Source organism: Alligator mississippiensis, chromosome 7, assembly GCF_030867095.1.
Source record: "Alligator mississippiensis isolate rAllMis1 chromosome 7, rAllMis1, whole genome shotgun sequence".
Lineage (NCBI taxonomy): Eukaryota > Metazoa > Chordata > Crocodylia > Alligatoridae > Alligator > Alligator mississippiensis.
In genome coordinates this window covers 36,440,032-36,462,262 of record NC_081830.1, presented here as the reverse complement: position 1 = coordinate 36,462,262, position 22,231 = coordinate 36,440,032, and the positions used below count along the sequence as shown (strand labels likewise).

Genomic DNA, 22,231 nt, shown 5'->3' with positions numbered 1-22,231 from the left:
AAAGGAATCAGCCCCCTTTAGTGTATTTTCAGCCTAAAAGGAACTCAAATGACATGAAACGAGAATTTGTAGCCTCTTGGACAAACTAAGAACACCTTGTCCTGCTGCCACCAAGATCTGCGCTGTGATTCAGTGGGCAAATTAAATGCTTCCTGAAAATGTAATGGGGGGAAGGGGGAGGAGGAGGGTTGATTTAGGAGTTCTTGGGAAACAAGGAAGCGTTCATACAGTTAGATCATGGTTTCTCCAAATGCTGCCTGACGTCTTTCTATAAAAGGGCAGAGGTAGCTTGAAAGCCACTGTGGACTCAGAGTGGGGGAAGTTTATGACAGAAACTTCAGCAACCTCCAACTATAGACTCCAAAAAAGAAGGATGAAACTAGTCCTCCAGGCCGTGCTGTGCTTCGGGATACTGAGTAAGTGACTGCAAAGCAATAGCTTTGGGACTGTGGGGAGAGGGGGTGCGGGTGACAGGGGACAACAGCATTCTCTGTAGCCCATGACTTAGGTGGCTGGGATATGCTATAGGAAAACCAATCGATTTCAGTAGAAAGAAAGCTCAGACCAGGTTTCTTTAGAAGACATTCTTTAAAAATGTGTAATACACAGAAGGCAAACCGCTGGAGTGCTTGACTATCTGCACTCCTCCAGGAGTCTCACGGTATACTTTTAATATTAGTAGCAGCCATTCCTGCACACAAAGACATTTCCACTAACTCTTCATAACAATGTGAGGAAAGAAACCTCATGACAACAAAGACACTGAACGTTTTGGAAATGAGAGTATTAGAATGCTTAGAATATGGTAGTTAAATACCTGTCCAGACCCATTCTACTACACCAGCCCTTCCATCTGAGATCAGTGATGTGAAAAGGAGTTTTTCCATCGACTTCAATAGGATCGTATCCTTCTAATCTAGGCTATACATATCCTCATTCAACCTTAATTGGCCCATAAATACTTTTATATGTGTTTCAGTTAAGTGGACAAACATTCCTGACCCCAGTGCCTTCATTCAGAATTCTGCATTCCTAAACAGAGAAGATGATACACAATGCATATAAAAATACCCATGTCGATGCACAACAAAATCTTTAAGTATGCTGGAATAGATCACACTTAGGTATCTAATTTCTAAATACTGGAATAAAGACTGTGCTGTAGTCTCCAACACACTGCACTGTACAGCAAACTGCTATGAATACCCATACACAAAAGTTTTCTCCATTTCCAGCATCCTCCCTACCAGTAAAAGGGCCATGCAGGTGGATCTCTCCTGCTAGACAACTTTAAGTTTGTAAGGTAGGAACTCTCCTCCTCCATGTCTCATAAAGTTTGCATGGGAGATAAGGAGAGACCTTTCTCCTTGGGGACCCAGGGGCCCTGATGTCATGGATCTCTTCATCACTGCATGCCAGAAGTACCTTTTCTTAGGTACCAGGGAAAAATGGAAGAGTGGTTCCCCTGCAGGGAAACAAGTGCACCTCTGTGGAGGAACCTGGAATATGGGTTTGTCCAGGATTTCAGCTTAGCCTGCTCACCCTGACCACGGAAGTTGTACTTCTGCTTGAACTTATGCCATAAAACTGGCATAACTCCACTGAGGTCAGTTATTCAGGGATGGTGATAGGGTACCAGAGGGCAGATCTTGCTCTTGCATCTTCATCTTTCCTGAGAGAGGAAAGGCTGGTCCTCTTATAACACAGACCTCTGGGATCTCACTCCATTATGTGGTGAGGAGGTTTAGTAGGAATCTCTTGGTGATCTGCATCTGGATAAGCCAGTTAAGGAGAGTGCGAGTGCTGAAACTCAGAATACCCCTTGCCTTGTCTCCTGGGCCAAATCCATCTGTGCCGTAAACTCCAGAGCTAGCTAATATGGTGATACCAGAAGTGAAACTGGTGCACATTCATAGCCTGTGAAATCCGGGTGCTGGGAGCAGCTAGGGATTGACAGCTATAACAGAGGGATCTGTAGGGAGAAATGCTGATTCTTTCAGTGGGGCACCTGTCTACACCTCTGTCCAAGGCTAATAAAACAGCCCCCATCTTCTTCTGCTCTCTCAACAGCTCTATGTCTTACTATCAAACACCATCAGATGGTGCACAATTTCCAGTGCAGAACAAAGGAAATGTCTTGAACTGAAGGTGGCCATGGAAGATCTGTTCCCCTCACTTACTTGTGTGCAAAAACAAAATCACTTGGACTGCGTACAGGCTATTAGTGTAAGTGAAGATGAATGTGGCAGGTGGGGGCTCTCTTGCATTCTGTCTTTCTAATTAAGGCTCAAAGTTTCACTGGGTTAAGTTGCTGATTACATCCCTCATGCCATTGCAGAGCCTCTTCTGAAAGATCACGAGAAGAGGTGTTCTTAATACTCGATGCTTTTCGGCCCTCACTTACTTGAAGCTGCTCCAGCTGATAGGCAGAAGTATTTCTCTATTGTTCTTTACTGATTTAGCTCTTTTGTGTTTCAGATGAGTGGTGCAGATGCCATTACTCTTGACAGTGGCCTGGTTTATCAGGCAGGCGGTTCCCCATATAACCTCAAGCCCATTGTGGCTGAGGTCTACAACCAAGATAGAGGTATGTTTTCATGGAGTGTCATCTGAAACTCTGAAGTGATGGCAATATGACAGTAAGCTGGATATGAGTCAGCAGTGTGCCCTTGTTGCCAAGAAGGCTAACAGCATACTGGGCTGCATTAGTAGGAGCGTTGCCAGCAGATCCAGGGAAGTAATCATTCTACTCTATTCTGCACTGGTCAGGCCACATCTGGAGTACTGTATTCAGTTTTGGGCTCCCCCACTATCGAAAGGATGGGGACAAGCTGGAGAGAGTCCAGCAGAGGGCAACAAAAATGGTTCAGGGACTGAGGCACCTAACTTATGAGGAAAGGCTGAGGGAACTGGGTTTATCTAGTCTGCAGAAGAGAAGACTGAGGCGGGTTTTGATAGCAGCTGTTAACTCTGTGAAGGGTGGTACTAAACAGGCTGGAGTTGGACTGTTCTCAGTGGTGACAGATGACAGAACAAGGAGTAGTGGTATCAAGTTGCAGCAACGGAGGTTTCAGTTGGATATTAGGAAACGCTTTCTCACTAGTGGGCTGGTGAACCACTGAAATGGGTTACCTGGAGAGTTGGTGGAATTTCCATCCTTGGAGGTTTTTAAGGCTCGGCTTGACAAAGCCCTGGCTGGCATGATCTAGTTGGGGTTGGTCCTGCTTTGAGCAGGGGGGTGGATTATCACTAGATGACCTCTTGAGGTCCCTTCCAGCCCTCATTTTCTCTGATTCTATGATGGCAATTTTACCTTTGCAGTGCTGGCCAGCTGTGTGCTGGTTGGGCCATGAGACAGAGGGAAGTGCAACCACCAGGCAGGACATCATGCTGGAGAGATGGGTGCTGTCTATTACTGTTCAGTCCAGCATGTGTGCTCATTCAGGTCTGGCCATCAGCTTGGGGACAGGGTCTCCATTACTGTAAGTGGGCACTCAGCCCGCTGCAATGGACCTGGTCCCTTTCACAAAAACTCAGCATCCGGCCCAAAAATATTCTGGCAGGAAGCAGCTATGAGACGTGCTTTTGTTCCCTCTCCCATTTTTCTGGCTCTGGGATACATCACCCTTCCCAATTTTGGAACTGTTCCAGACAGTCCTTTTTCTCCACTCCCACCATTGTTTCCTCTCTTTCCCATGAATGGATGGGGCCTTTCCTAACCTGCCTGGAATTTTGATTGGTTTGTCTTTCACATTTCTCTGAATATTAGGGCTCTGGACTGGTTCCTTCCCAGTGACTAATTGAAATCGCGTTGTCATACCAGTTTTATTTGCAGTTTAGAGCAGAGCAACCATTTCAGTGTAATTCTAGGTGACATCCCCATGTCAACATGCTGCCAGTAACTAACCTAAATGTCTTTTTTGTGTGGTGCAATGTACAGGGAGGGGAGGTCTAGGTAGGAGAGAGGAGGGGCTGTTGTCCACTAGCAGTCCTACCACCTCCCTGATGGAGGAAGGGCTGACAAAGTGGAAAGATTTGACTCCTTGCAGAAATCCAGTACCCACAGAAAGGCATTGGCCACTTTTACGGCATCCCAGCCTCTCAGTGATATCGCCAAAACATTAGTAGTGAAGCACTATCACTCCTAACCACACACACATACTCCTTTCATGGTGTCTGACAGTTCAGAGCATTAGAAACTTAGGATGTGGTTGGCCATATGAGGGAAATGCAAAGGTAGAATGGTTTTTCCTAGTTGCTCCTTCCACTGCTGGGTCACACAGAGCTTAGCTCATGCTGGACCCACGGAAGGGATAAAAATGCCTACAAGAAGAAAATCACATTCCAAGCCAACCTTCCCTCTCTGAGCAGCACCTTTATGTCTTTTCCATTGAGCATCTGAGACTTTGTTTCTTCCATATCAGAGGGTGGTAGCAGGTCTGTAATCTAAAATGTAATCTAAAATGGCAAGACATTGCACTCCCCTTCTGACTACCAGTCTTGTTCCAATGGGCAGAACGGTGATCAAAAGGGAAATGTCTTCACCACGGAAATGTGTGCAATGCTGTGTGCTACTGTTGCTGTTCCCTCTGTGGAAATTCTGCAGCCAGTACTGTGGTATTGCAATAGCAGAGCAAGGCTAGTGCAACAGTGTGTGAAGAATTGTGTAAGGCTAGCTCTCCTTGATTATGAACTGCCTCAACATAACTCTGCAGGCAACAACATGGTGACCATTATGACCAAAGTGACTGGGCTGAGAGTGGGGTATGGCAAGTCAGCTTTAACAATATAGGATAAGAGTGAATGTAAATTTGACCTTTTGCTTTGTGTCCAGGTTCTTGTGTGAAGGGACAGTCATAAGAATGAAAATCCAGTGTGTTTGTTTCCTTGTTTCACTACCTTTTGCTTTTCCTCCTTCTTTCTCTGCAGCGTCAGCCACCAGCTACTTTGCTGTGGCTGTGGTGAAGAAAGGAAGCAGCTTTATGATAAATGATTTGCAAGGCAAGAGATCCTGCCATACAGGCCTGGGCAGGTCTGCCGGCTGGGTCATTCCCATTGGGACACTTGTACGCCGTAGGGCCATAAACTGGAAGGGACCACGCTATGAGCCCATTGAGAGAGGTAAGTTGGGAAAAAGCCAGGTGAAGAGGGGGAGAATAGTTAAGCAGGGGTGGGCAGGACTGGTCCTGATTAGGAATAAAGGGGTGGTTTTTCAGGTCTCCTGAGGAGCTTTGGAGGAAATGAACACACCAACTGAACTGTCTATGCTTCCTATGTCTCTTATTTCTCCTTTTTCACCAGTAAGGACATTTCCAAGGCAATATCTTCTTTGCTTAGGATTTCACCATTATCTCCTCAGCCACTCACTCAATGGGTTTGTCTTTTGCAAGAGTGAAGGTTGCTAACCACATAACATTTCTTCCAGAAACAAACCAAAGGAAGTGGGAAGTTAGGCCACATAATGTTACATAACCTGCTCTCCTTCACATGTATCCCTCCTGGACCCCTGCCATACACCAGAGAGCATGCCATGCAACTTTCCCTCTGGTAGGGGATGCCAACCTTGCAGCATCCCCTTTTCCAAACCACTCTGGCCCAATGTGCCTGGGTACAGACTGCTTTCCCCTCTGCTTTGGCATAGCTGGCTCCCATTCATTTAGCATTGGGAAGGCACACCAATTTCGGTAGTCAATGGCACTTGAGGGAAAGATGATTAGTATCTCACTCACTGCTTTTCACTCCTCAACCCAGATGACCAGATCCCTGTTTGTGACTTGGTCGACTTGGGACAGCCTTAGGTACAGGCTTAGAGCAAGATTTGAATTCACATTTTTGGAGTCATGGCATTGTTACCACTCTTCCCTGTTCCGAATGCACGGGGCCCCCCACACCAAACCTGTACATGTAGGAGAAACCTGGAGAGGGCAGTTGGTAGAGGGTGCATGTGTTAATAACTATTGTATATTTTCTTCCACAGCTGTGGCCAGATTTTTCTCAGCCAGCTGTGTCCCGGGTGCCCCCCCAAATGAGCCATCTTTGTGTTTCCTATGCAAAGGAACAGGCCCTGAAAAATGTTCCAGTAATGGACCTTATTCTGGCTATTCTGGAGCCTTTCAGTGAGTAAAGGTTTATTCATATTTTTACTTGGTTGACTATCCCTTCCCCACACTCTCATGTTCTAACTGCAACAAGGAACACCTCTATTATAACTGGGACTCCTCACATGAGTGAATTTGAAGGGTTTCATTACATTTACTTTCTTTTGAGCAATGGAAGAAACAGCTCTATTCCAGGGGATATATACTGCCAGTGGTGCCTTCCCCCATCTATAACCACCACACAGAGACCAGAAACTGAGCTCTATAGTGCACATGACAGCACAGATCATTAGCACTGGGCTGATTCTCACTGCATTTTATTAAAAGCTTCTTCTCTGTCATTGCATTTCCTTCCCAGGCAATGACTCTTTTGGGAAGATAAATGCTTGGGAGTTGGGTTTTGGTGGTTGCCTGTTGTCTGAAAGGGCACAAGGATGGTCTGGGAAGAGAAACAAATACAGTACTTTACTGCTCTAACGTTTCTTTTTTTCTGCTTTCTTCCATTCTCAGGTGTCTGAGAGATGGAGCCGGAGAAGTAGCTTTTGTACGACATACCACCGTTCTAGGTAGGCCTGTGAGATCATTTTATTTTTCCAGTTTTTTGTCAGGTCTTTCACTGCTACCCCATCCATGATTTTTTTCTCTAGTGCACCCACCTTTATTTCTGGGACACAGTATGACCTGGATGTTGTATGGCGGACTGCAAGATAATTAGCATTGCTAAGTTGGTTTTTGCCTCTTAAAAAAGATGGTTCTTTCTTGTTCTTGAACAAAGCTACTAGTTCAGGGTCCTGTTTACATGCTTCTTTCTTGACGTGATATAGAAATGTCCTATGTCATGATTACAGTTACAAGTCTGAGAATGAAAGCCTGGGACTGGGTATAAGCTATCCTAATCCTTCCATTCTGCATAGGCTTCAGAATCCAGAATCATAAGCCATGCCACACACAGAGACCAACCACAACAGTATCACTGCAAATGCAGGACAGGAAAGTGTACAGCTAAAGTACACTGCTCTCTGAAAGTTGCCATATGTGATGGGGCTACACTAACATTATGAGCATAATGTATGACCCTCCTAAGAGCGAGGATGGAGCCGTGGATTCTCATTTCAGCTTTTTGACTATGAATAACTCACTTCATCTCTCTGGGCCTCGGTTTTCCAATGTCCACCTGTTAAAGTGGGATAAAAGTACAGACGGTCTTCGGATTTATGACACAATTGGTTCCTGAAAACCGCGTCTTAAGTCGAAACGTTGTAACTCAGAACCAATTTTCTCATAAGAAACCATTTTATAAATGGGGGATTGGTTCCTGAACCAAGGCCCAATACCCTATTTCCACCAAAAATACCCCAGAATTCTGTACTCGAGCAATTATAGATGAGTCATATGCTACATGTATGTATTTATATTGTAAATAGCAGTCATATTGATTTGGAAGGACTTCTTTGAGGTGACTTTGCTGGACTTTTGGAAGGGCTCTTGGTTGGATTTTTTTAAGGGTTCTTGGCTGGGGTCTTCTCAGGAGTTTTGGCTGCAGGTTTTTCTGGGGTCTTGTCTGCTTTCTTAAAGAAAATGTCCAAGGAAGTTTGGACAGATGTTCTCCAGGGAGATGAGCGATGCAGCAAACTTGTTTGCTGGCGTGGTGCCGCATCGGATCAAGTGTTGTAAAGTCAAAACTGATGTCATAACGTTGAAATAGGGTGTCAATTTATAAATGTTGTAAGTGCGAAACGTTGTAACTCAAAACATTGTAAGTCGAGGACTGCCTGTAAAGATAAGTTCTCCATAGACTATCTCTTAGTATGTGTTTGGACAGCACCTACTACACAAAGTCTCTGGTCTTGTTTAGGGATCTAGTCCCTAATACAGGATTACTGTATCAGAATAATGACAAATACATATATACGCATAGATATACACATAGATATATGCATGCAGCCCATAGCAGTCCCACATGCCCTAGTACTGATTCATCACTACCTCAGAGAGGGAAAATCTGTCTCACAGAAGATGTCCCTCTTTTGGGTCCCAGTTAAGGACAACTATTAAGTGGCATCCCAAAATATGTGCTTGACAGACCATTCTTGCACGGTTGCATTGCTCTAATCTGTGCGCTTTCGTTCCTCCCAGAAAATGACCCGAATGGAAGGAACAAATATGAGCTGCTGTGTCTGGATGGCACTCGGAAGCCTTTGGATAAGTACAAGGAGTGTAACTGGGCCAGGGTCCCTGCCCATGCTGTTGTGGCACGAAGCGTGGATGGCAAGGCCAATGAGACCTGGAGCTTCCTGGCTCAGGCTCAAGTACATGCTTTCTTCCCATTCCACACTTTCCACCCTCTCCAGACCCTCTCTTTACACTCTTCTGTTGTTCCCTGTTTTGCTCCCTCTTTTGCTTTGTCTCTCTAGTTTCCTCTGTCTCTGACTTCTGCTCTTCTGCTCCTTTCTCCCCTGTGGCAGGCAAGGTATGGCAAGGGCACCAAAACTATGTTCCAGCTCTTCAGTTCCTCTCATGGGAAAGACCTGCTCTTTAAGGACTCTGCTTTAAGGCTGGTGCGTGTCCCCCACCTCATGGATTTCAAGCTTTATCTGGGCCTTGAGTATTATACTTCTATCCAGAGTCTCAAGGAAGGTAAGCAGGGAACTGGCTCCATGGCAAGTGATCACAAATCCCCAGGGTGGGAGAGGACCCATTCTCCCTTAGCAATGTTCAATAAAATATATGGGAATTTCATTGCCTTCTGCCACTTGATGTGAATGGCGATGCAGAGATTTATGTTGGTGTACTTGAGAGCTGGACTGAGCCACCTGGATTTGCGTTCTGTAGTAGGACTGCAACATACAGTTGTCTCTGGCACTGCATTTCCTGGAGTGGAGTTTAAATGATGCGGTCTCAGGTACTGGGCTCTTGTCCATCTTCTCTCAAGCTGCACTCCAAGAACGAGCAGTCGGACAGCTCACAGCTTTCCCCAGACTATGATACAGATCCTCAGCACACTCTCAGCTCTGTGTGAGCTGCACTGCCTAAGAAACTTCCCAAGGAAGGAGTCATGCCACAGAAAGCCACGTTGCCTTCTCTGCTCTCTCCTCCTTTGTTTCTCCTTGTAGCTGTAGTAGTAGGCTGCTGGACAGCCCAAGGCCAAGTACTTTCCCTCCCCATCCATGCTGGTTCAGCACAGTTAGTGGCTGAGGGGAGGTAGAGGAAGCCTTTCCCCACTTCCCAGCCTTCTCCACACAGCTGCACAGGAAAGGGTTGAGAAGCCCTTGCTTTCTCTGTGGTTTTCTCCGGAGGGGCTGCCAGGGAGCTGCGAAGGAAGTTGAGGAAGTGGTTATTCCTCCGTAGTTGGTTTCTGGGGCCAGAGCCTCAACTGCCACAAATCAGCAGACTTAAGCTGAAGTCAAACTGAAGTGCCATCACTTGAAAACTTCAGCTCAAGACTGAATAATTGAAAGCCTTGCTGGAATGTCCTATAATCAAACACAAGGCATTGATCTAAATGCAGGGGAAACTGGATAAAACCCTATGGCTTGTGTTATACAAGCAGACCCTATAAATCTCTCTCTGCTGATTTCTAAGCACCCTTCTTCCCAATGTAAGACTCAGACCTTGGCAATTCATCGTCCTTCCTGCACATTCTGTGCTTGGTTAGGCCCAGGTTTGTTAAATGAGAGAGTTTAAAATTGAGCAGCAGAGAGTTTGCAAGAGTAACAATTTCAGTGGCTGCTGAAATCTGCCCATCGATGGCTTTATGGTTGAGCCGATTTCTTGGTTTATTCTTTCTATCTTTGCTGCTACCCTAGGCACACTTTTTCCTAAGCCCCCGTTGCAAAAGGTGAAATGGTGTACGGTTGGTAACGATGAGAAGACAAAGTGTGACAAATGGAGTGCCGTGAGCAGAGGCAGGGTGGGATGTGCCACCGCGTACACCACGGAGCAATGCATTATAATGATTTTGGTAAGGACCTTTCCTTCGGCATTCTCCTTCCATTTGGACAGCAGCATATGACCCCTTTGTATCTTTGGTCAGACCTTGGTAGAAATGTTGGGGTATTATTTGTGGGAAATATCAATTCGTTGAAACTTTAATATTTTGTGGGAAAGTGTCAGTTTCCACAAATATCTGGACTTGGGGGGGAAGAAAGTTTAGCAGTTGCCCAAAAGTTATTGTTGACATTTTTAAACGAAAGATTCCATTTTTTGTTTGACTTGCAAAGGGGATTTTCGTTTAGAAATTTAAGCTAAAGTAAAAAAAAAAAAAAAAAAGGATAAAAACTGAAAACGATGAAAATCAAAATGAAAAATTGCAGACATGTTATAAACATTTCCATTGATCTGATCTCACTTCTTATTTTGAGTTTTGGTTCATGAAAATTTGTGAGCTTTTGACTTTTTTCTGTCCTGATTTAGCACAGGAAAGTTCTTTGAAATCTCAAAAAAAAAAAAAAAAGAAAAAAAAAAAGAAAAAAGAAATAAATCTTGTGACATGGGAATAAGTACTAATTTGTTGGGAAGGGTCACATATGAACTGAATAAATAAATAATTGGCTAGCTGTCTCTGGCTAGCTTGTACATCTCATTTTCTTCTGGACACTGGTGTTTAAGAACAAGTAACTTGCAGTGATCTAGACAAAGAAATGTTACGTTACAGTTAATGGTGCTTATCCTCATTGGGGTGGTATAAGGACACGTCTATTGACTTGCAGCCATTAATGGAAGCCGAGGGTCTTGCCTCTGTTGCATAAGCTGATACAAGGAATTCCCCACGTTGTGCTGGCCTTGCTGACCTGTGATTTTTTTTTAAAGAAAAGCTGATTGTTCCTTTAACCGGGACTCTGGCTAGTGGGCTGATTCAGCTGGCAATGCAGAGTGCTTTCATTTCCTTGACCAAGGTTGACGTACAGCTCTGTGATTCCCAGCTGTGTATCAGGGGCTGCACTCATAACCTCTTGTGGGGCAGAAGGATAGAGTGCATTGCCCTAAAAGGCTGCCATTACAAATAGCAGAGGAGGCTGTTAGCAGTACAGGTGGCAGCGTTGGTAGCGTGATAGTCCTTCCACCTAGTACACACCAGCATGAGGTATAAGGGTACAGGAACCCCATGCATTTATTAATTATTCCTTTATCTCTGATTTTAATCCACAGTAAATTTACTTCATGCCAGGTAAAGAAGTTTCACCCCACATGACCAGCTCATCCACACTTGTTGCCAGAACTAGACCTGTGACACACTTTACAGCATTGCTGTGTGGTAAAGTTACTACATACTTTTCAAGGGGTAACCTTACCTGTGAATCCAGGGTAAAGTCATCTAGCAAAAATTACATAACTTTACCCTGAATTCAAGTGATTGACCCTATAGCAGGACCAATCTTCATATGTTTGCCTCACTTTATCACAGAGTAAAGTTATTTTACTATGTCAAAAGTGTCATGTACCGGTACCCTGAGATTACTCCCAATCTTGGACTTAGTTCATATCATTGCCAAAGCTGTAAACAGTGACCAAATGCATTAACAGCCCTGTACTTACTAAGGAAAAAGCTTGGATACACAGCATCTTTGTCTTTCAAATAGCCTTAACTTTGGCCTTTTCTTCCTCACAATAAGCCACCTCTTTTGTGACTGTGTTTTTGTAAAAAGCCCAGTACTGCAGGAAGAGTAGCTCTGTTCCAGTTTGATGCATTGTGTTCATTGCAGACAGGTGAAGCGGATGCGATTAGCGTGGATGGAGGATTTGTCTACACGGCTGGTGTTTGTGGGCTGGTGCCCATTTTGGGAGAATACTACGGCAGTAAGTGTGGTGCAGACTGCTCTTCTTGCCTGTTCCTGATGAGGATTTGTTATGACAGAAGCACTGATTTTACTCTGAATTATGGGAAGACAGTGACTCTTGTCCACTCTGGCCACAATTAACTCACTGCCAGAAGTGGGTGGCAATCTAAGGGGGCTTTACCTTGTCTTTGCACTGTCTGGATCCTGAGGGCAAATGGAGACTGTAGCAGCACTGGCCATAAGTTAGAGCAATTCCTTTAACGCTGGAGTACAGTGTGCTCCTATCACACCATTCCCTCTTTTAACCAATTGCTTCTCTGCGGGGCCTCAAGCCTACAATTGAAGGTATATGGTGAGGCCTGGCAGTGCTGTAGCAAGGGCGGGAGGGCAAGTGGGGCAGCAGCCCCGGGTGCCAAAGCAAAGGAGGTGCTAACAGGTGCTGCCCAGCTAAGTCAGGGTGCTGGATGGAGCCGTGACTGGCTCATTTGGGGGGTGTGGGGATGGAAGAAGGGTGGCTCCCGCTACTCCATGCGCTCCCAGCAAGCATGGTGGGGGCGTATACCCCCCTGGATCTGAACAGGATGAGGGCAGGGCGAGGGTAGGCTACCACTGTGGGCTTTGCCCCAGGTGCCAACCTTTGGTGCTTCGGCACTGAGGTTTGGCATAAAGCTCTCTCTCTCTCAGGAAACACCTGCCCTCTGTAAGAAGTGTTCCCTGGTGCCATTTCCAGATGGTGCAGAGCCCCTCTTTGCCAGCTGGGAAGAGTTGAAGGCACTGTCTGGAACCCAGGATGAGATCTAAAAGCTGGGGAAGTTGCCTATCTCTTTAGGAATCCTTGATTAGTTACAGAATTAATTGCAATCACCATATTTTACCATCCTCGAGCTCTTATCTCCATGTAACTGGCTGTGCAAGCTCCCTCTCAGCGGACATCATTTCCTCTTTCTCATTTCAGATGACACAAGCAAATGTTTCTTAACAACAGAACACCCAGGTAACTACTGATTAACAGAGGAGCAGAAGATAAAAACTCAGTGTAGATAAAGCTGAAAAAAAGAAGAGTCAAGAGACAGAGCTAAGGGTTGGGAATAAATGGCTCATTTTCACCAAGAAAATTCTGTATTATGGTCCATTAACATCCAGTGTACTTAGGAACAATCTGGGCGATGGAGTTTTTAGTGAAGTCAAAAGTTTGCTAATGGCTCACTGTCATTTATAATAAAGAGAACAAGGAGCACTCTAAACATTCATTTTGACAACCTGACTTCAGAGCAAAATGGTAGATGTTAGGGTATCCAAGGGACATAAATGAGTGGGGTCAGGGAGACCTATAGCTTCTGATCTAGTATTTCTCAACTGTCCACATGGATCATGGAGGATTTTTATTGCCTTTCCTAAAACATCTTGTACTTGCCTCTTCCAGAGACTGTAACACACCTGATCTGGTGCAGCATTTCTTATGTTCACACAAAGGTTTATGTGAAGCAGTGGTCAGAGTATGTTACTTCCCCCACTGTTCTTGGCCCATGTGTAGGCATCAATGAGCCTGCTGCTGGTTGGTGCTGCCATTGCCCTGGGCAAGGGTGAATGATGAAGACCTCTATAGAGAAGAGAGAGAGTTAGCCATGTGAGTCTGAAATCAGGCAGAAGGCAAGGTAGAGATGCCTTATAGACTAAACCCCATATACAGAAAGAAACTCAAGTGCTCTTCTGACATCTACAGGGTATGTACATATTCTAAAGAAAAAGATAACTTTTCCATTTGTCTAATTTGGGAAGGCAAGCCATTTGTCCTGTAGGGAAGGACACTGTGGAAACATCCTTCTGGAAGGTTTCAAACCTGTATTCTCTCACCTCGGACACTGTTGCATGAAGTCCAAATCCAACACCTTTCTTCCTTTGAAAGCACATGACCTGAGGGGCATTCAGAAATGGGAATGTTCCTTAGTAGGGAATGGAGGTGGTCAGCTCAGGAGGACGGTTGGCCCAGCTTTTGTTGTATACGGCTGTGTTATGCCTTCGTGGAGCATCATTGTAAGTAGTGCAGTGTGTCTGACTATGTGGACCTACCAGCTGTTTTCACTGCAAAAGGTAGAATGTGGCTGCAGGACTTGGTGTCCTCACTCCATGAAGAACACCCCCATGCCAAAACATATTTCTTACTCCTGTTGCTACAGGTGTGTCAGGTTTTTATTTTTCCAACTTCAGAAGCATTGGGTGTTGGCTGCAGCTAAGGCTGGGGGCTTAACTGGAGTGCGCTAGTGCTCTTACTGGAACTAAAACCCATAGGTTCCTGGTTAGCGGGCCTTGTGCCTCTGCTCAGGGTCTGACCGACTGCCACGTTTGGAATCAGGAAGGAATTTTACCCCATGGTCAGATTGGATGGACTCTGTGTGAAAGAGTGTGTGTGTGTGTGTGTGTGTGTGTGTGTGTGTGTGCGCGCACGTGTGTGCGTGCATGCATGTATTAGGGTGGGGGGGGGGGCTTACCTTTCTCTGTAATGGGATGCATCATCTTCTTCCTCGGATCTCTTGAGTGCGTTTTAAGAACATCTGTACCAGCAGGACATTGACAGTGCCGCTGTCCACCTGATTTACTTGTGGTAGGTTAGGATGTTTTTGGTGTTTTTAGGCAATGTGCCTTGTAGCTTGGTGACAAAGTTGCTTGTGGAGTGTTAGGAAAAGGTTAGACAAGCACTTGTATGGGATGGTTTGGATAGGGATGATTCTGCCTTGAGCAGAGGGGTTGGACTAGATGATCTGCTGAGGTCACTTCCAGTGCTATTTCTCTATGGTTCCATGACTTGCAAGGGTAGAATATAGGGAAAAAAGTCCCGGCCTGCACTATAAAAAAACTTTTTGTGGAAATGTTTCCCCAGACAGAGGGAGGAAGAGTGGGTTTGTAATCAAGGGACAGGGCTGGCCCAGAATAGACCTGTGCTGCAGTTTTGTGGGGGAAAAATGTAACGAGGTTGAGAATGTCAGAGGAGTGTTGTGTGGCTAAGTGTATCAGTCTGCAAAATGCTCAGTGACCTTTTCAGTTGGCGGATATTTTAGGAGCACAAAGTGCTCTTTATGTTCCCATCTGTTGACCCTTCCTCAGAGAAGGGAAGATGTAAAGCAGGTTGGGACCTTCAGCATTCATTCAGGTTCATCGTCCGATTTCCTGTTTCCCTTCCTTTTGTCTCTCTCTCTCTTGTGACAGGTTCATATTATGCAGTGGCTGTTGTAAAGAAGTCCAACCACAGGATCACATGGAGAACTCTGCGGGGTAAGAAGTCCTGTCACACAGGTGTTGGGAGAACGGCCGGCTGGAATGTCCCCATGGGCTTGATTCACCGTCAGACTGGGAGCTGCAGGTTTGGTGAGTCTGCTGGTGTATCAGCTTGTTGGAGTGGCTTTTTGTGTTAGGGTTAGGGTTAGATGCCTAAGTCTCCCCTGTTCAGTGGTGGAGAACAAGAGCGGCATCCCACAGCTCTTGTCTGCCCTTGTTGTTCCTGGTGATTTGAGGAAGTGAGAAAAGCTGCTTTTTTCAAGGCATCAATGGGCAAAATCTCACTGTGATCAACTGTTCTTACTCTAACGTAACGGGGTCAATGCTTGAGTATAGCATTTCAGTCTATTTATACAGCCAACTCCATTGAATATGAAAAAGGTACGGACATATGTATGGGTAATATGATCATCCAGACGTACACCATGGATGAAATAATATATATTGTGCATAATATAATGAAAATGATGAGCCTGATGGGAGGAACTTTTCTGTGGGCAGGTTGTCCCTACTCACCTTTTGCACAATTCCTGTGTGAAGAAGCAGTCAGTACCAAATACCGCTGGAGGCAAGAGGTGGAGTAGAGCAACGTTAATCTGTTCTGATAGGAGAGACTTGTTGTCTTATTGTAAATGATAGCTAAAAGTTGATCTATCATGGTGGTGATGCAGTTTGCATTTCTTAGGAAGAGGATGTGACACTGATCGTTGGTACTTCGGTCATAGGAGTGATGGTTCGTTTGTTTGGTTTAAAGAATGAGCCACCTTTGGATCTAGGGATATGCTTAGTTGATCTTCTTCAAGCGTACTGTTGTTTTCAAGTAATTTAAATTGTTTTAAGGCCTAACAGTGACTAGTTGCCTGAAGCTTGAGGTTCACTGAGGCTTAGAGAAGAGCAAGAAGGGAGGTGCCCAATGGGTGTCTGTGTTCCTCCTCTCAGATAAATTCTTCCATGAAAGCTGCGCACCTGGGTCTCCACTTACCTCGCCGCTCTGCAGTCTGTGTCGGGGCTCTGACACCTTCCCACCACAGAAATGTGTAGCCAACAGCCATGAGAAATACTTTGGCTATGCTGGGGCCTTCCGGTAGGTGATAGAAAATAGTGCAAAATGCTCCTTTTGTGGGGATGGAGGGAGGGAAGATCAGTTTCCAAGGTACCCTAAGCTATTGCTACCTCCTTCCAGGCCCTGCCTTATAGACGCCACCCTTCTGCTCAGAGCACCCTACAAAGACTTGGAAATTGTCCCTTAATGAGGGGAAGGAGTGACACCAGACAGGGATTTGGCAAAGAGTGTCACCTCTAGATCCTCCCCATTAACTAAATGGAAAACAGCAAAGCCTGCTGGGAAAGCAGGGAAGAGTTTTTTAAAACCTTCCCTCCGACTTTTCTATGAGACTCAAAAAGAGAAATGAGAGGGCCATATCCCTTTCCAGAGTCCCCCTTTGCAGTCTTCCAATAACAGCTCAGGTCTATGGAGCTTGTGACGAGTCCAGCCAGGCCATCATTTGAGCGCCAGCCCCATCTAGGGGCAGAGAAATTATTGCCACAGGGCTTCAGGGCTCACATTCAAGTGGTCTTCCTTTCACAAGGCTGTTGCTATTAAAATATGCAGCCAGGCATCCTAACTGCAGGAGGGTCCTGAGAGCAGTGATTTGATCGTTACACCCTTAAAATGAATAAAACAAGGCTAACCGTCATAGGCTTTGGTAGTGTTCAAATGATAGCATAACTAGGGTGGTCCAGAAAATGTGTGAGGATTTTTATTGGTGGTAGCTTTTTGTTGGACCCACTGGATAGACTTAGCAAAGCTTTTGAATGCCGTGTGTTCTTGAAGAAGACCTGAAGAAGAATACACTGCATTCAGAAGCTTGGCTAAGTCTATCCCAACCATACAGTTGATCCAATAGGAGATCACCCACAAAGATCCTTGCGTCATTCACAGGATTTGATTTTTTCCCCTTGGACTGGCTTTATATTTCCTTCTAAGCTGAAGTGTCAGCAGGGCTGGAATAGATGCACTGCTGGTGTTAAGGTATTACATTTTACCTATCCCCCAAAAGTCCATTTCAGTTCTAATGGGCTAGAAATCCTCCTAGTTTAAGCTCACAAAAGGTGATAGGTATCACAATCAGCATTTGCCAAGCACCTGTAGCTCTGGGTTTCCTCTTTTCTCTGCATTTTGTAGGTGCCTGGTTGAGCGCGGGGATGTGGCATTTGTTAAGCACACAACCGTCTTTGAGAACACCGATGGTAAGTGACTATTCCACCTTGACAATAGGCTCCCTCTGTGATTTGATTCTGTACCTGTGAAGCAAAGAGGCTGACAGCAAAGGGCAAGGCCTTGGATCTGTCAGCAGTCACAGGAAATTGAAATGTCGGTAGGGAGGGAGGGCACCTCATCATGCCGGTGAGAATGTCCCTGTGCTGACTCAGCTGTTCAGGAAGATTTGGGGTCTAGAAGCCTTGCATCCGGTAGCTTAACTAGGGCAGGGCGAATGGAGCAAATGCCCCAGGTACTGACTCTGGGAGGTGAAAAAATGGCTGCGGCTGGCAGCTGTGTGATTGCAATCATGGGGCAACTGGAAGTTGCTGCTGCTCCTTTGTCTTGGGCACCTAGTTGTGTCCCTATATTACTGCTTGCATCCCTTTAGTTCATTATTTCTGTGCTCTGTGGGCCTGACCCAAAGTCAATGGAAGTCTTTCTCTTGGTCTCAGTGAGCTTTGGCTAATGTCCTAGAAGGGCACAGCTGCAATAGTTCATCAGGGATACAGATGTGCAGATGTGTGAGGCAGATGCACTATCACTGTAATCAGAGTCCATTGTTTGTTTACTGCTATCATGGGCCCAAATCCTGCTCCCTTCAGATGGTGACCCCCACACCTACTGCAGAGAATGGCTAAGTCGTCTGTGTAATGTCACTTAGTCTACCCTTTACTGGAGTCTGACTCTATCAGGACCTCAAACAACCACTAACAGAAGATAAACCTCAGCCCAGGCTTTCTCCTCAGACCAGGCTGTTTCCTGGGCCTTCCTGCAGGGCTAGTGGTCTCTTCCTGGGTGAACTTAAGGTATTATACCTTCCAGAGTCAGCTGAATTCACACGCAACAGTTTTATGAACGGTCCTAGGTCCTGTTACAGAGTCTGTTAGTCATGATCTTTTAGGGTAATGCTTTCAAAGCTTTTTAGGCTATTGAGATGCATCTTCTCATCAAATGATCACTATTCAAAGTGATGTGAATACATTCTGATTGTTTAAATGTTTCAGTCCCCCCTTGCTTTCTGCTGACCTTTGGTTAATGCATCCTTTATGCACCTATTGTATCCAATTAAAAGTGCACGTACACAAACCTTTATGAACAAATCCCACACTTGTACTCTGAGGATGGCAAGCGCACTGAATGGAAACTCACAGCTACTGGTGTTTACAGGATCTTCTAACCAATTTTTTTTCTAGGAAACAATAAAGCTGACTGGGCCAGAGGCCTGAGAAGGGACCAGTTTGAATTGCTGTGCCTTAATGGGAGGCGGGCAAGGCCTGATGACTACCTGCATTGCCACCTGGCAAAAGTCCCTACCCATGCTGTGATCACACGTTCTGAGATAGCCCGTGAAGTCAGTGCAATAGTGAAGGATCAAGAGGTCTGTGTTGTGGGAGAAATATATTGACTTTGATATTGCATGTCTTAGATTTTAGAGTGAAACAACTGCAGTCTATACATAAGGAGCATAAGTCAGGCCATGGGCAGTAGTTGGATGTGCAAATGAATGAACCACCTAAATCCAAATTTAGAAGACTGTATTAGTGTTTTGATCCATAACAATGGGTGACCTGTTCCTGTCACTCAGGTACAGTCAGTGGGTGCTCATGAGAAGGCTGTAGTCAGCAAACCATACTCTTTATTGGCCTAGTTATGGACAGAACAGGGTTCTGAAGCAGCAATGGCTGACAGCTGACGTTTTCCACTCCAACTATGCAGTTACATTAGGGTATCAGCAAGACATACTAGGTATAGGTCTGTGATGCTACAAAGAAGACATAACCGGGGTACTTTTTTGCATTGACTGTTTCCATGCAATCTCATTTCTAACGACTTCTGGAGCCTGAACCTAGGTTCATAAAAGCTAGAGGGTGCCCACTGATTTCATTGGACACTAGATCAACTCTCATAAGAGGTGATATGGGAAACATTTTTATGGTATGATAGAGCATGTACTCAGTCCACTTCAGGTGCCTAATAAGTCTGTTTTTTGGACCTTATTCCAAATTTTTTCCTTGGTAAGACCCACTGTGGACTTTCTGGATTCTTCTCCTCTTTTCCCGTCCATGGTAGAAGAATGATCTTTTTGGGGTACATGCGTTTTTATTGTTCTGTTGATGGTGAGAGACTTTCTCAAGATTTATGCTGTAAAGATAGTTTGACTGCATTCAGCTGAGCTTTTGCTTGCTTCTGTTCATCTATACTTATGCATTCGCTCCTTTATTTTAGGCACACTTTGGAAATGGTGTGAAAGGAAACCAACGTTTTAAAATGTTTCAGTCTGACACCAAGGACCTTTTGTTCAAAGACAACACCAAGTGCTTGATCAAAGTCCCTGAAGGGACGACCTACCAAGATTACCTTGGAAAAGAATACTTTGATTCTGTCTCTAGTCTCAATAAGTGCAACCCATCAGGTAACTGTAATGAACACAAAAGAACAATAGCTGAACTGCTTCTTTGTGTTTCACGGACATGTGGTACATTGGGAGATGGGGTTCAAGGCAGGCATTTCTGTCCCTGCCCCTTTGGTTTTCAAAGCCCAGTGAGAACAGAAGTCCAGGCTGTTGACAAAATATTTTTTTGTAAAGTTACTTGAATGAATTTAATACTCACTTGAAATGGGTTGTATGAGCATCATCAGATGCCAACCTTTTTCATCTGTCCCTAGTGTAGATGCAGCATGGGAAATGGTAGCAGAACCTTGCCCCTCCTGCCAGCGTGCTCTGTCCTGGGTTGTAGAAATTAAGTCTTAAGATAAGGCACAACTAGTTCATTGTTCGTGCCCTTTCAGTTTTTGGCTTCTTTGCTGAGTTTCCCTACAAGAAAGCAAATTAGTAGCTATGACAAAGGCGAGTCTTGTGATGTGGACTCTGTTTACTAAGGAGACCTGAGACCACCCACTTATTTTGTATAGCCTGTCATAAACACATTGAATGGAAATGACATTAGGCCACTCTTGGCTTAGAACAGATTTGACGTAGTGCCTTAGAATCCTATTTCAAGATTCATTCAGAGCACTGGAAAGTGGAGGCAAGATCCTGTTCTACCTATTACTTACCTACGGGGACTCGGGTACCTAACTGTCATCCTATTCCATCTCGCTCAAGTCCCCCATAAACAGCTATCGCAAAGGGCAAATGGGTACTCCTCCTGCTCAGTGGTTTTGTGACTTCATCTTAAGGCTACAGTAATGGCGTGTCACAAAATAAGTCATATTAACAGGGGTGCAGGTTGTAGCTGTATTGGTCTAAGGACATAGGCAGACAAGGTTCTTTGGGTGAATCTGATATGTTTTATTAAACCAACTTAAATGGTTGGAAAAAATAGTTTTGAACCTGAAAACTTGCTTACATTTTTTTCCCCAACTATTTAAGTTGGTCTAATAAAAGATATCAGATTCACCCAAAGAACCTTGTCTGCCTAAGGCATATTAAGGTATTTTCAGGGACTTGAGCAAGGTAGAATAAGATCATACTTAGGTCCCTAAGTTCACTTAGCCTCCCAATAGATTTGGGCCCTTGAACCGGCCGTGCAAGTAGAACTATTGTGTTGAGAGAGTCAGAGATAACACATTTTTGCTGTAAACTCTCAGTGTTCCTTCTCCATTCCCTTGTGGTGCTCAGTCTTGGGAAAACATGTGGCCAGAGCGGATTTGAGTTCCCTGGCCCTATCCCATTTCAAAGAGGAAAACCTGCTGAGACAGGAAGCTCTTTGTAAGCACTCTGGGCATGCAAACCCCTGGTGTGTTCTCATGTGGTAAAATGATTGCGTTAGTTTTATTTGTTCAGGTAGAAAATTATTTGTGATTTGTTTTTCTTTTCAACAAGCTGCTTACTGTGCCTGAATTCCTGTCTGTTCTCTGTCTCTTACAGAACTCCTCCAGGTCTGCAAATTCCTCCAGTCTCATTAATCCAATGAACGGGGGCTCCTCATAGTGGGAGGAAAACTGGAAAGTGAATTCCTCCTTGTGTTTTCAGTACAGTATGTGATCTACCTGGGGATCTCTCTGCTTGTTTGTGTTCCCCCCCCCCCCCCTTCTTTTAACTCATCCTTCTGAAGAGGTGTTTAGGCTGTTCCCGTAACACTTTACAATCTCTCGCCACCATCAGAAAAAGATAGAAATAAAAATCTTAATAGCTGTTAATGGGTTTGCTGTGATTTATTTTGAAATATACATTGGTATTTTGCAGTTCCTCAGCTCCTACTGAAAGCCATCAAGTGCAGAAAAGAGTACAATAAGCCCTTTCAGAAACAAATGTCTTTTTTGTGTGCATCTATCTAGGAACACTATATAATGTTTCAAACTGCTACAGCCTGTTCAGCTGAAACCTCAAGTTAAAAAAATGTTCAGCTCCCAGGTTTAGTATAGCTAGAAGATCAGTATTTCAGATGCCACAGGTCTGGACCTCTGAAACACCAGATAAACATCGCTCACTGCATGGAGAAGTTAGATTGCTTGCTCTCCCAGAAGGGTGTTTGTAATCACACCTCTAAAAATCTCTTACATATTGATACTGCTCACAGGTATTGATTCTCATCACAAGGAACATGCAGGTCATTACCAGGCCCAGTTCTTTCAAGCACATCCAGGCCTCCTAGGTATGAATTCAGTTCTGCTCTGTCTTCCAAGTAACAGTAGACCACATCACAGAGAGGGAAGGTGTGAAGGTGGCTGGAGGCTGGCAAAGAATATGGGCTTAGGAGTGACAAATTGAAATGGAAACCATTCCAAAGAGTTCTGAGAGGCTGGACCTTGGGCTGTGGAGGCCTCCAGAGGGATTTCCACAAGGCAATGCTCTGAAGGGTACAATTACCAATTCA

At 44.9% G+C, this 22,231-nt stretch overlaps 1 protein-coding gene across 1 annotated transcript; it reads left to right on the top strand.

The window, feature by feature from the left end:
- The first annotated feature begins 278 nt into the window (after positions 1-278).
- Positions 279-21,554, top strand: LOC132251406 (ovotransferrin-like). Its single transcript, XM_059730808.1, has 17 exons — positions 279-416; positions 2,071-2,226; positions 2,479-2,587; positions 4,930-5,121; positions 5,978-6,116; positions 6,609-6,664; positions 8,235-8,407; positions 8,564-8,735; positions 9,905-10,059; positions 11,801-11,894; positions 12,831-12,869; positions 15,080-15,238; positions 16,088-16,232; positions 17,334-17,398; positions 18,605-18,789; positions 19,638-19,824; positions 21,283-21,554. The coding sequence occupies exons 2-17, from the start codon at positions 2,155-2,157 to the stop codon at positions 21,318-21,320; spliced, it is 1,980 nt and encodes a 659-aa protein (XP_059586791.1). The 5' UTR covers positions 279-416; positions 2,071-2,154; the 3' UTR covers positions 21,321-21,554.
- Positions 21,555-22,231: the final 677 nt, after the last annotated feature.

Coding starts and splice junctions, on each gene's coding strand:
- LOC132251406 (XM_059730808.1), top strand. CDS start 2,155: ATGGAAGATCTGTTCCCCTCACTTACTTGTGTGCAAAAACAAAATCAC. Junction 5,122..5,977: donor CTATGAGCCCATTGAGAGAG/GTAAGTTGGGAA, acceptor TTTCTTCCACAG/CTGTGGCCAGATTTTTCTCA. Junction 17,399..18,604: donor CGTCTTTGAGAACACCGATG/GTAAGTGACTAT, acceptor TTTTTTTTCTAG/GAAACAATAAAGCTGACTGG.